Source organism: Lepidochelys olivacea (assembly GCF_965140295.1).
Source record: "Lepidochelys olivacea isolate rLepOli2 genome assembly, chromosome: 13".
NCBI lineage: Eukaryota > Metazoa > Chordata > Testudines > Cheloniidae > Lepidochelys > Lepidochelys olivacea.
This window is the reverse complement of record NC_140423.1, coordinates 33,880,477-33,895,200: the sequence shown is the minus strand read 5'-3', so window position 1 is coordinate 33,895,200 and position 14,724 is coordinate 33,880,477. Positions and strand designations below refer to the sequence as shown.

The 14,724-nt window shown below is 45.9% G+C and overlaps 1 protein-coding gene across 1 annotated transcript; it reads left to right on the top strand.

The window, feature by feature from the left end:
• Positions 1-5,627: 5,627 nt before the first annotated feature.
• On the top strand, positions 5,628-6,575 carry LOC311529838 (olfactory receptor 5AP2-like; the record flags this gene model as incomplete). The annotated part of the gene is made up of 1 exon (XM_084646099.1): positions 5,628-6,575. One exon carries the CDS (start codon positions 5,628-5,630, stop codon positions 6,573-6,575), a length of 948 nt encoding a protein of 315 aa, XP_084502225.1.
• Positions 6,576-14,724: the final 8,149 nt, after the last annotated feature.

The window sequence follows — 14,724 nt, the reverse complement described above, 5'->3', positions numbered from 1 at the left end:
AGTCCCCCAGCTCTACAGCCCACAGTGGTAGGCCCCACAGGTGAGCTATGTGGAGGAACACCTGTCTTCCCGCAGTTCGTGCATTGCTGTGGGGCTTAGGCATCTGTATACCTAGAGCAGGGCAGCCGTGTGCATGTCCAGAGGCACCAAGGGAACTCTTACTGCCAAAACATAGGTGTTGACTGAGATAAGGCATCTACAGGATTCAGCGACAGCTGAGTGGGGGTTTGGTGACTCCCAGTGGGGCCTGATGCTGGGCTTCTGGTATGTAATATGGCCACTAGGAGCCAAATCCTTTTGTGAATGTAGCTCTGGCTATGGAATAATGAATTTGGTAAAATGGTCCTAGATGCCTAGATAGATAGTATGTGATGATTATTAGACACATAAGTAGATAGACGGTAGATAATGATGATCGAGCTAGCTAGCTAGATTTATCTACAATACATACAATAGCTTGTGATGAGAGGGTTGACATAACTAGATAGATGAATATACAATAGCTTGTGGTGATGGACAGATTAATACATAATAAGTTAATATAAATAGATGGGGTATATGGGGATAGATAGATAGATAGAATTTATAAGACACATACATACATGTTGGTTTGTCAGTGCTCACATGGCACCACTCTCGGTTGACCAGACATCCCAATATTCTTGGGACCATTCCGATATTAGGGGCTTTGTCTTATATACACAACTATTCCCCCACCCCACCAAAAAACGTGTCCCGATTTTTCACACTTGCTATCTGGTCACCCTACACCACTGTCACACAGAAATTTACATTGTGCAGAATGATAATATTACAGCTGCCTGGCACACAAATGTGTCTGCAAGATTTCTCTGTGGGTTCTCCTAGTTTAGAAAAGGAATGGAAGTAAGAAAGAAATTTTGTGCCAACCTGTGATCCATGATCCATCCACCTAGGGAGGTGGTAGAATCTCCTTCCTTAGAGGTTTTTAAGGTCAGGCTTGATAAAGCCCTGGCTGGGATGATTTAACTGGGAATTGGTCCTGCTTCGAGCAGGGGGTTGGACTAGATGACCTTCAGGGGTCCCTTCCAACCCTGATATTCTATGATTCTATGATTCTATGAAACAGTCTCATTAACACCCCTGGTAAATGTGGAGTAACTTTACTAAAGCTGATGATGTTACTCTCCATTTACATGGAGGCTAGAATCTGGCCTGTTATTTGTAACGGTGCATTTTTTATTGCTTGTTAATTTCCAAATCATTTTTTCTTTTGCTGTGTGTGACAATAACATTTTACAACACTCTTGCCTTCTGTGTGATGAATATTAAATAAATAAACGATAATGTCCCATCATTTTTCACCTTGTCTGCCTCAGTGCTAGAAATAGCCCGGCTTTGTTCCACCACCGACTGATTGTTCCACAGTAAGTGAGTGCGCAAAGGACTAAAGTCACAAAGGGGCGCAGGATGTGTCCGCACTTAAAATGCTACGGCGGCACAGCTGTAATGCTTCAGTGAGGACACGCACTGCAGTGATGGGAGGGGTTCTGTAGGTAATTTATCCCCTCCCCAACTCACACACAGAGGCAGTAGCTAGGTCGCTGGAGGAATGCTTCTGTCGACCTAGTGCTGTCTGCACCAGGGGTTAGCTCGGCCTGGCTGCACCTGAGAGTCGTAGCGCTGCCGATGTCAGTTTTCAGTGTAGCCCACCCCTTAGGCGCTGAGCGTCACCGCTCCTAACTCTTAGGTGCTTAGAAAATCACTGGGATCCACAAAGCCTGAGTGAGGTGCCCAGGTCTCTGTGCAATGACTGAGGAGGGACAGACACCTAAGAATGGGATCCATAAAAGCCAGCCCTTGCCGGGAGGTGACCAAGCTAGCCCACGGGAGATGCCAAGGAGAGGGCTGTGTGCTAAGCCCTGCCCCTCTTGCCTCTTTGTGAGAAAAAAGTTACTTGCCTGAGTAAGGGCTAGATTCAGATTCTCTTGCTCACACTGAGTTGTACTTTACACCGTAAGTCATTCCAATGGCACTATTCGTGGCGCACCGTGCTACTCAATGACAGCAAGGGGATCAGAAGTCTGCTGGAACTGTAACGAAGAAACAAGTATCCAGCGCTCGCGCAGCTGTGGAAAGAGATGGACACGAGAGAAAACAGTGCTCAGCTGTGGTTAATAATTATATCCTAGGTTAGTCACCTGCTACGCAGGGTTTAACCCCACCACAAAGACTATGGTTCTTGTGGGCTGCAGTGATCACCACACAGAGGATTTTGCAAGAATGCAAGAGTAGGCTAGTGCCCAGAATAGAGCCGTGATATTTACACCTGTCTGAGTTAATAGCCACAGAAAGAATAACCTATTGCCATAGAAAGCAATGACATGCATTTGAAGAAATTTGGGCCTCCAGACATATTTAGTTAAAAACATTGAGATGGCTCAAAGAATGCCAGACCTCCCTTCCACCTACCCCCTCCTCTTTTTCCCTTCCCCCGTCCCAGGTCAACTCCTTTCCTCCTTTCTCTATTCATGTGTGTCTTCTCCTCTTTTATTACTGTCCCCCTGCCCTCCAGGTATGCTATGTCTATGTAGCATTGTCTGCCTTTGTATTGTCTCACCTGGCTGCTTTGAAAAGTTGTAAAATTGTGTCATCCCATAGTTCTACTGGAGTAGAGCCCTGTGCCTGACCCAGTCCTAACGGGACGCAACTACAGACACTGGGTTTGGGATGCGGTGGGTACAGGACCCAATGACAAGTGTCAGGTTTGGGTCGGAGATGAACAGTCACACCCATGAGACAGGGCAGCCCAGACCCTGCACCTCCTCCAGTCCTGCTCAATGATGGGGAGAGGAGGTGCCTGGAGGTGGGGTCTGGAGCGGGGTTGGGTGGCGAAAAGGTGGCCGGGCAAAGCCATGTCATTTTGGGCACGGTTAAGAGGGCTGTTTCTCCTCCAGGGAAAGAGGTGTTACTGGTTGTGTAAAAGCAGCTGCAGACCCAGGCGTCAGGGAGCCAGGCAGGCAGCTGTTTTGGGTGAGCAGGGTGGGGGCGCAGCTTCCCTGACCACACTGCTCCTTCAGCCTATCATGTGTCTCTGAGGCTAAGGTGGGGGGTCTTCCCCCTCACCTCCTCCACATCCACTGCCCGAGCCCCTCTGCTCCCTAGACTCCTCGGCGCACACCCACAGCCTCAAACCTCAGTGCGCCATTCAAGGCAACTTGAACCCAGCAGTGTCTGACAACAAATACTGGGCTTGGGTCAGGTCAGGTCTGAAAACAACTTGACACTCATGGACTGAGGTCCGGTTTGGATTGACTGTGCTCTGACCAAGTTCTAGCAGGGCTTTAGAAATAGGTTTGAGCAAGCTTCTGTATTGGAGACCCCATGTAACATGCAGAATTTGGAAATATATACAATTTGTAAATCATATTTACCCTTTTGTATTTTCATTGACTGTTTCTTTATGGAAAGAAAAAAAGAAAGACTGGAATCTCTCTTGAGCCTTTTCATCATTAAAGCTTTACCAGATTAATAACTCGCTTGAGATTCACATGTTAATGTTGCTTACGCAACAGATATTTCAAAATGGTAGCTGAGGGAGTTGTTATGCCCTTTCACTTAGGGAGTCAAAGCAATGCACAAAAGGGTCAGGAAGAAAATAATAGCAATGATGTAATCTTTACTGAATGGGAAAAAGGCATATAATTAGATAGCAACACCAGCTAAAAGGTGTTGTAAGTCAACAGCCAAGTCCCAGCTCCTCAACAGTTGGTTGACTGTGAGGGACATGGGAGAAGCCTGTACTATCTTATGAATACTATATGTTTATTGTGTGGCTTGCTTTAGGGTTGCTAGGAAGTTAATTTCAGCAGGCACACAAAGCAGGTAGGCTGGAAAGCAGACAGCAATATCTGGTACTATAAGGACAGTACTGGTGTCAGTGCCTTTTAAGTTTTACCACCACCAGGCTGACTGCGGATGGGAGGGCCGACAGGTGGGAAACTGAAACAAAGAGCTTTGGGAGTGATTAGAAATCCAAGATGCTGGACTCAAAGGCTGCAGGGATAGAGCCTGTTCCCCCCAAAGCCAGAAGTGGGATCTCCGGATAAGTTAAACCTACCACAACTTCAGGTAAGGCAGCTGAATATTGGCTGTTTATTTTGGGAACAAAACCCTATTGTTGTGTTATGCTTTGATTCCTGCTGTTGAGATTAAATGATACTTGGTTTCAAAAAGGCTGGTTTTGGGACACTATGTTCACCCCGGTCACAGATCCCCATGGGAAATTTTGCAAGAACAGTTGAACCTGCTTGAGCCTGCTGGTAAACAGGGATACAACCTGGGGACTGGTCTAAGGACTGGGAGAAGTTACCTAAATAAAGGGAGTTGCAGTGCCTCCTGGGAGTTGTAGTTTGTGCCAAGTGTCCCCATTCTCATCTACAGGCTGGGCTTCCTCATCCATCCCTCAAAATGCATCATGGTCTCCCATCTTAGTGAGGGGTAGCTGTGCAATATGGAGTCCTTGTTCCTGCTGCGTTATGGAAGATGTAGTCCAGATGGGGGAATCCAAGCTTCTTGGTAATGGAGACACAAGGTGTAAACTACATATCCCAGAAGGCACTGCAAATTCAATTTTTGGCCAAAATCTCTCTTTTCAAGTTTTTTGGCTAAAAACTTAAAAATTTCCATGGAAAAATGTTTTGGACCAGGTCCAATAAGACCTCAGTATGCCAATACAATGGGAGTGGAGTGAGAATATTACCCATATGTGCTATGTATGTTGCTGAAGAAATTATAGATAGTCACTATGGGCTTGGCTGACTCACGCTTCTCTTATTTTATTTTATTTTATTTTATTTTTTACAGAGGTAACAAAAAGTGCCCTTCTGTGAAGTTCTGTGGTCATTTTAGCAGATATATTGTAGTGTTGTAACAACTGTCATATTTCATCAGGTCAGGTGAAAAAGCATTATACACTAAGGGCCAGATTTTCAAAGGTATTTAGGTGCCTAACGATGCAGAGAAGTTCCTAGCTGGATTTACTAATGCTCTTAAACAGGTTATGAGCCAGAAGTTTGAAGGTATTTAGAGCCTAGTGGGACTTTCAAAAGCATCTTGTCACATAATATCTGTTGAAATCAATGAATTTTAGGTACTGAGGTGTTGTAAAATCCCACTAGGTGCCTAACTAAGGCTATGTCTATGCCGCACACCTTACAACGGAACGGTAGTGCAGCGGCAGTCGCACCATTGCAAGGTAAGCAGTGTAGCCGCTCTTTGTTACCGGGAGAGCTCTCTCTTGGTGACAAACTGACCCCCCACCCTCCACGAGGGGCAGTAGCGTCATTGACGAGAGAGTGGCTCCCACTGACAAAGCACTGTCCACACCGGTGCTTTTCATCGTTAAAACTTTTGTCGTTCAGGGGGCTATTTTTTCCACACCCCTGTGCGACGAAAGTTTTAACGACGAAAGTGCAGTGTAGAGAAAGCCTCAACCTTTTGAAAATCTGTTCTTAAATAAATACTGAATAAAGTTAAAAGGGATGGTAGGACATATCTGAAGATCTGGGGAGAGAAGATCTTTCTTTCTTTCTTTCTTTCTTTCTTTCTTTCTTTCTTTCTTTCTTTCTTTCCTTTCCAGAGAACACATGGGACACATGCAATGGAAAAATCAAACATCCATCACCAAGTTCATCCTGCTGGGATTCAGGAACTTGAATGAAGTTCAGATTCTGCTTTTTGTGCTGTTTCTAGTGATCTACATTGTGACCCTGGCTGGGAACCTTCTCATGGTTATGCTAGTTGTGGCTGATCAGCAGCTTCACACCCCCATGTACTTCTTCCTGGGGAACTTGTCTTTCCTGGACACCTGCTACACCTCAGTCATTGCCCCCAGGTTGCTGTCTGGATTCTTGGCAGAGGACAGGACAATGTCCTTCGGGGACTGCATCACACAGTTGTTCTTCTTCAGTGCTTTGGCTTGCATTGAGTGTTTCCTACTTGCAGTCATGGCTTATGACCGTTATCTAGCCGTATGCAACCCACTCAGCTATAATGTTATAATGAACCTCAGGTTCTGCCTTCAGTTGGTATCTGCCTCCTGGATAACTGGTTTCTCAGTCAGTGCATTAGCAGTGGGGATGGTTCCCCAGCTAAGCTTCTGCGGTCCTAATGAAATTAATAATTTCTTCTGTGACATGGAGGAGCTACTCAAATTGTCCTGCAAAAAAAGCCCCTTGGCGGAAATGATCATTCTGGTCTCCTGCTCCCTGGTGTCCCTGGTCCCTTTCCTCTTCATCGTTATGTCTTACATTCTTATCCTCTCGGCCACCCTGCAAATTGCCTCCTCTGCTGGGAGGCAGAAGGCCTTTTCCACCTGTGCCTCTCACCTGCTAGTGGTGAGTCTGTATTATGGGACCATCGTTATCATGTATGTGTCACCATCTGCAGAGAAGTCCCCAGCCTTCCATAAAGCCTTGTCTATCATGTACACAGTCGTCACCCCGATGTTCAACCCCATCATTTACAGTCTGAGGAACAAAGAGGTGAAGGGGGCCTTCAGGAAAGTCATGCTGCAGAACTTAGGTATGATTTAGTCTGTCATTTTCAGAATGGCCTATGGAAGTTTGGCACCCAACTCCCATTGGCAGATTAGTGCTTAATTCCTTTAGGCTACTTTGAATAACCTAGCACAGATCTCAATAGAACTTGGTTATGCAAGTCACTTAGATACTGTGATACAAACCCACACTGTCCAGGAAGAGGATAATGAGCTGCTGTGGGCTCAGTCACCTCTGTCCCGCTCCATTGTGACTATTTAAATCCATGGTATGCCCACACCTTGAATACTGTGTGCGATTCTGTTCAATTCAAAAAAGATATATTAAAATTGGAAAAGGTACAGAGAAGGGCAGCAAAAACAATTAGGGGCCTGGAACAGCTTCCATGTGAGGAGAGATAACAAAGACTGGGTCGTTCATCTTGGAACAGAGGTGATTAAAAGAAGATATGATAGAGGTCTATAAAAGCATGACTGGTGTGGAGAAAGTGAAAAAGGAATTGTTACTTACCCCTTCACATAACACAAGAATTAGGGGTCACATGATGAAATTAATAGGCAGGAGGTTTAAAACAAAGAAACAAAAGCATCTCTTCACACAATACACAGTCTACCTGTGGACCTCATTGCCAGGGATGTTGTGAAGGCCAAAAGTACAACTTGACTAAAAAAAATAGATCAGTTGGGGGATGATAATGGAAAACAAGTGTTACTGCTTTTTGAAACCTTTACCACCATTAACTGTTGTCATTAATATAAAGGGAAGGGTAACCACTTTCTGTATAAAATGCTATAAAATTCCTCCTGGCCAGAGGCAAAACCCTTCCACCTGTAAAGGGTGAAGAAGCTAAGATAACCTCGCTGGCACCTCACCAAAATGACCAATGAGGAGACAAGATACTGTCAAATCTGGAGGGGGGAACAAAGGGTCTGTGTCTGTCTGTGTGATGCTTCTGCCGGGAACAGATCAGGAAAGCAGCTCAGAACTCCTGTAAAAAGTTAGTAAGTAATCTAGCTAGAAATGCGTTAGATTTCCTTTTGTTTAATGACTGGTAAAATAGGCTGTGCTGAATGGAATGTATATTCCTGCTTTTGTGTCTTTTTGTAACTTAAGGTTTTGCCTAGAGGGATTCTCTATGTTTTGAATCTGAGTACCCTGTAAGGTATTTACCATCCTGATTTTACAGAGGTGATTCTTTTACCTTTTCTTTAATTAAAATTCTTCTTTTAAGAACCTGATTGTTTTTTCATTGTTCTTAAGATCCAAGGGTTTGGGTCTGTGTTCACCTGTAAAAATTGGTGAGGATTTTTATCAAGCCTTACCCAGGAAAGGGGGTGTAGGGGTTGGGGGGATATTTTGGGGGAAGACGTCTCCAAGTGGGCTCTTTCCCTGTTCTTTGTTTAACATGCTTGGTGGTGGCAGCATAGGGTTCAAGGACAAGGCAAAGTTTGAACCTTGAGGAAGCTTTTAACCTAAGCTGGTAAGAATAAACTTAGGGGGTCTTTCATGCAGGTCCCCATATCATACCCTAGAGTTCAGGGTGGGGAAGGAACCTTGACAACTGTAAGTGTGCAAGTCACGTAGACAGCCAGTTGGGGCAAAACAATTAACAAATTTGTAGAAAAATAGCAAAAATAAGTAAAGCAGGAGGTCATGACATGGAATTCAGCCACAAGTGGTAACCACAATGTTGGCACATATCCAAAGTCTTAACTATAAAGATAAACAAGAGCCAGGAAAACAAAGCGAGAGAGAGAAGACACTGATTGAAAACTTCTAGCAAGAGCCGGGGTCACAAACCATTCTCCCCTGATGACCTACAGATGACTGGCCATCGGAAGCGGGAAGCTGCCCATTCAGCATCACCTCTGATTGTACGTCACCACGGTTCGAGGTGCTTCTAGCTTACTGCAATAGGGATTTTTGTGTTAATAAAAGGCTTTGTGTGTTTGAACTGCTTGTGTCAGTCACTTATTGGACAAAGGTGTCGTGTCCTCAGAGAATTCCTGAGACCACCCCAGTACAGTGAAACCCTTGGAAGGGTAACAGAGGATGGGGTCCATCAATGGCTATTAGCCAGGATGGTCAGGGAGGCAACCCCAAGCTCCAGGTGTCCCTAGACCTCTGACTGCCAGAAGACTGGATGACAGGGGATGGATCACTCAGTGATTGCCTGTTCTGTTCATTCCCTCTGAAGCACCAGACAATGGACTCTGTTGGAAGACAGGATACTGGGCTAGGTGGACCATCAGTCTGACACAGTATGGTCATTCTTATGCTCCTATGCCCCATTACTGGAGGGAGGGGCTAGCAGGGAAAAGGCCAGCTCATTTGGGGTCTGGTAGGGAGCGGGGACTGATCTCCAGCTCTGACTCTATGAGATAGGACAGGCTGGGAGCAGGAACCGACCAGAGATGGGTGCTGGCCAGTCCCTCCTTGAGGGAAGGTGGATGTGATATGGGACTATTGTTTTAATTTGCTCCTGCAGTAGAAAGAGAAAACCTGAGACATAAGGCCTGGTATAAGGGGCCTGGTATGAGGACTAAGGCCTGAACTAAAGTAATCAGGCCCTGCTGATATAAAGCAAAGTTAGCAAGAGTTAGGCTATAGGCCCTGATACAAAACATGCCTGCTTGCAAGTTCACAGAACTTGGCAAGAACAGGGCTGGTATTGCAAAACCAGACACATTGCTGAGAAGTGCTAGGTACAGGACACGCAGGCAAACACATTCCAGAACACCCCAATACCAAAGATGGTAGGAACACACTCTCCAAAGATAAAAGGGACACATTGACACATAGCCTTAAATGTAAGTGAGGGAATAGTCCCACTCTTGTGGGGAACTTTCCTGACTTCTGCACTATCCCGGTGAAGTGGGCTAGCAAAAGGATCTGAGTCCTCACTCCCACTTCCTTTACCCAGTGGCCTCCCTGCCCTTGAGGACTCCCCTTCCACTCCCCTGTCTGGCAGAGTCCTCATACGCCCAACAAGGCTGGGCCCAGGATTCCCGGGGGGCTTGACCCCCAACCCTGCTGTGATCACCTAGGACAGGGGCTAGGGTGTCCCCGCTCTGGGGTACTCTCTCTGCACTGGGCACTTCTCTGACCTACTGACCATTACATACAGTTTAAAGCAAATGCAAGTTATTTAATCAACAATTAATTTTAAAAAAGAATAAGGGAAAATGGGAAAGGTTAAAGGAAACACATCAGCCCGCTCTGTGGCAGGGAACATCACAAACAGTGTCTCTGGAACGTCAGGGCAGTTCACAGTCTGTTCCTTGTAAGTCCCAGGCCTTCTTCTCAGGCCCTGGTTGTGCTGCAGGGATGCTGTGGGTTGGACACTTGGTCTGGTGGTGGCCACACGCTCTCAGGCTCTAAGTGGCAGGACCCTTCTTCCTAGTGTCGCCCCCGCCCTGTCGGGGTTACGATCCAAGCCTGGCCTGCAGAGCCTCTTGGCTGAGGCGTCTCCCTGTGCTGGCCCCGCTGCCCAGGGTCCCCCTCGCTCTCCCCAGCTGCTCACCGCACCCAGCTCCGGACTGCTCCAGCCCCAGCTGCACCACTCGGTCTCTGCACTGCTGCTGCTGCTCTGCCTCCAGCTCCCTGGGCTGCTTCTCTGGCCCCTCTGGCTCTGGTTGCTGCAGCTCTGCTCCCAGGACAGGTCTGCTCTGCAGGCTGCTTCTGTGACTCTGCTCCCAGCACTGACCTGCTTTGTGGGCTGATTTTCTGGGATCTCTGGCTCTGGTTGCTGAAGCTCTGCTCCCAGGGCAAGTCTGCTCTCTCTGGGCCGTGCCTCTGGCTTTGGGCTGCAGCTCTGCTCCCAGGACAGGGTCTGCTCTCTCTGGATCTGGCCCAGCTCTGCTCCCCAGCTCAGCTTGCACCCCTGCTTTCCTTTAGCTCAGCCCCACTCTGTCTGACCCAGGCAATTCCAGCTCACAGGGAGGACAGGACCTCCCTGGCCTCCTGACTCCCTGATTACCCTGTCCGCCCTGACCTGGAGGCTGACCTGGAGCATTGGCCTCTCCCCATTGTTCCTGGGGACTATCAGTCTCAGGGTCCTGATTTCCCATAGACCCTTCCCCTTTTAGTACTGGGAGCTAGCCAACCAAAACACCCCCACTGAATGTTAGTAAGGGGGCAACCATCCCCTTACATAAAGATATGGTCAGTATGACAGTGTGATGGATAGAGATGTTTTGATGGAACCAATAAGTACAAGGTAAAGGGTGGTAACTCACCACATCAGAGGGGCAATATGTAACTTGTTTGTATGAGTGCATCAAAAGGGGTCGCAGAAGGGTTGTCTTGGTCCAGCCGAGGGGGGGGAGTAGAAAATCACACTTCTCACTGAGCTGAGTCCATTGTAACGAACATACACGTGCTTATGTACCTGTGGCATGTATAGGGTGCTAGGGCCATGCTTCATTGACAATAAACCTGGCTGAGTGCCTTCACCACTGGCTGAGTGTGACATACTACCCTGGGGTGTAACGTGGAACTGGGGTACAGCTGAGCCTTCTGTCTCACCAGCCGGGACTCCCTGACTTACTGTGACAAGTTGCAGACCTCTCCCGGTCCTGCACTCACACAAGCATTTACACAGGCAGGGACATACCCAGCTGCAGCTACATGAATGCAGTTGCCAGTCACTCAACAATAGAGAAGCTTCAGCCCCCTCCCTAGGAACCCTTGTACCGTCTTGCCCTTGTCAAAACCCTGACCAGGGTATGTTTATTATCCAGTCCACCCCTCCCTCAATGTAGAGAGGACAATGCACCAGCCCCTGTTCCTGAGCAGATTTCCCTTTGCACTTCAATCAAGACACTGTTTTAGGTAAAAAATATAAAACAGATTTATTAACTACAGAAAGAGAGATTATAAGTAATAGCATACAGATCAAAGTAGATCACCTAAGAAATAAAACAAAATTGCAATCTAAGTTCTATAAACTAGACAGGATTTGCATTGAGCAGTGTCTCACCCTGATGGTACAAACAGTCCACCAATCTTCCACACACAGGCTAGAAATCCCTTCAGCCTGGCCCACATTCCCAGTTCAGTCTTTTTTTCCCAAGGTGTTTCTGGGTGTTGAGTTGTAGGGGGAGTGAGGCCCAGTGATGATGTCACTTCCCCCTTTTATAGCTTCTGCCATGTGGAGAGAACTTCTTTGTTCCAAGCAAAGTTCCTGGCACAGTTTGTGGAAAAGTACATGCACAAGATGGAGTCCAGAATCACATGATCTAGTCACATGCCCGTGCATGCTTTCATGAGTCATAGCATCCATTACATATATACTGGCTGAAGCATCTGCAGGAAAGCCCTTCAGGTAAGGATAAGCTTATCCCATGACCCATTGTTTTTGCCAATGGGCCATTACCTTGAATAGTCCACTCACAATGTGCTGGCTAGACTGAATGTAAACTAGCTTGTGGGTGTCACCTAGCAGTAAGCACATTTGAAATACAGATGCACAGTCAATATTCATAACTAGATATACAAAAATGATACATGCATACAAATAAGATAATCATATTCAGCAAACCACAACTTCCATTGACACCTCACATGACATATTTTGTACAAGATGCATCATAATAATACCATAATCATATCACTCTGGTGAATATGGGGTACAGCGTGTCATACCGAGTCTGTGGTCTTCTTGAGCAGTTCGACTGAGGTCTGCTGAAATAGTGACCTGTGCAGAGCTGGTACGGCACACAGAGAGAACACACAAACGCAGCCGACAATTGACGACAGCTCCCAGTGTCTTGCCTGTGGCTGCTGAGTGAAATGGCCAAAGGGGGCACCTCAACTGCAGCAGGCAATGCTAAATAAAACCCTTCTGTCGTTTGCACATGATCGAGGACCACTGAAGTAGACAAGCCTTCGTTTATGGAGATTATTTACTGATGTACATTGTCATGGTTTATATTTTAAAAAATGTTATTTACTTAATTTCCATCACTAAATAACTATCGTCTCTGTGATACAACTTACAGAAAGATTTAAGTAATTTTAGTGATTGTTGTTGTTGCCTGAACGCCTTGCAGAGTAAGAAAAAATAGTTTACAGGAATGTGAATTGTGAAGAAATAAGTCCCTGGGGAAAAGCAATGTTTGACAAAACCCTCATGCAAAGCAGAACTTTACAATACTATATCAAAATGTAGAAAGACCGGTTAGAGCTTTCAAACTGATTAAAGGAGTTCTTTAAAAAAATAGTGTTACTTTGTTTTTTTTTAAATTTTGCCTAAACAAATTGCCCAGAATACAAAAAGATAACCCAACAAAACTGCTCTGCCTGAAATTGGTAAGAAAGTTTAAAAAATCCAGGGTACAATTACAAACCCCACAATTGAGGGTTTTTACAATAAAAATGTGTATTTTTTTCAAGAGACAAAAGCAACAGCTCAAGTGACACTCAAGTGACCTCAGACTAACACTGCTGTGAAGGGTATGTCTGCACTGCAATCATGGGGTGTGTCAAGGTTCCTCCCCCACTCTGAACTCTAGGGTACAGATGTGGGGGCCTGCATGAAAAACCTCCTAAGCTTATCTTTACCAGCTTAGGTCAAAACTTCCCCAAGGTACAAAATATTCCACCCGTTGTCCTTGGACTGGCCGCTACCACCACCAAACTAATACTGGTTACTGGGGAAGAGCTGTTTGGATGCGTCCTTCCCCCCAAAATACTTCCCAAAACCTTGCACCCCACTTCCTGGACAAGGTTTGGTAAAAAGCCTCACCAATTTGCCTAGGTGACTACAGACCCAGACCCTCGGATCTTAAGAACAATGAACAATCCTCCCAACACTTGCACCCCCCCTTTCCTGGGAAATGTTGGATAAAAAGCCTCACCAATTTGCATAGGTGACCACAGACCCAAACCCTTGGATCTGAGAACAATGAAAAAGTTTCATTCAGTTTCTTTCAAGAAGACTTTTAATAAAAATAGAAGTAAATAGAAATGAAGAAATCCCCCCTGTAAAATCAGGATGGTAGATATCTTACAGGGTAATTAGATTCAAAAACATAGAGAACCCCTCTAGGCAAAACCTTAAGTTACAAAAAAGATACACAGACAGAAATAGTTATTCTATTCAGCACAGTTCTTTTCTCAGCCATTTAAAGAAATCATAATCTAACACATACCTAGCTAGATTACTGACTAAAAGTTCTAAGACTCCATTCCTGGTCTACCCCCAGCAAAGACAGAATATAGACAGACACACAGACCCTTTGTTTCTCTCCCTCCTCCCAGCTTTTGAAAGTATCTTGTCTCCTCATTGGTCATTTTGGTCAGCTGCCAGCGAGGTTACCTTTAGCTTCTTAACCCTTTACAGGTGAGAGGAGCTTCCCCTGGCCAGGAGGGATTTCAAAGGGGTTTACCCTTTCCTTTATATTTATGACACCCCCCCCAAATCTCAGCTAGGGTGAAACACTGGCTGGGATTTCTTCCTGGAGCTCTAGGAAAAACAGAGTTAATAAGACACATGCATCTCTAAATATACTACCAAGTACATAAAGACTAACAATATTTTCCACATCTCAAGGACGATTTTAACCAGTTGATTCTGGGAAACTTTCACGGGAGAGTGCATCAGCCACTTTGTTAGAAGCTCCTGAGATGTGTTGGATGTCGAAATCAAAATCTTGCAGAGCTAAACTCTACCGAAGAAGTTTTTTGTTAGTTTCCTTGACGGTGTGAAGCCACTTCAGTGCAGCATGGTCGGTTTGCAGGTGGAAACGCCGTCCCCAAACATATGGGCGTAGCTTTTCCAGAGCGTAGACAATGGCATAACATTCTTTTTCAGTGACTGACCAGTTGCTTTCCCTCTCAGACAGTTTTTTGCTGAGAAACACTACAGGGTGGAATTCTTGATCAGGTCCTTTCTGCATTAAAACTGCTCCGACACCATGCTCGGATGCATCTGTGGTTACTAGGAACGGTTTGTCAAAGTCTGGGGCCCTTAGTACAGGGTCAGACATGAGTGTTGCTTTAAGCTTGTTAAAGGCCTTCTGACACTTTCCGGTCCACTGAATAGCATTTGGCTGTTTCTTTTTGGTTAGGTCTGTCAGTGGGGCAGCGATTTGGCTGTAGTGCGGTACAAATCGTCTGTAATAACCGGCCAAGCCTAAGAAGGATTGAACCTGTTTCTTTGACTTTGGGACAGGCCACTTTT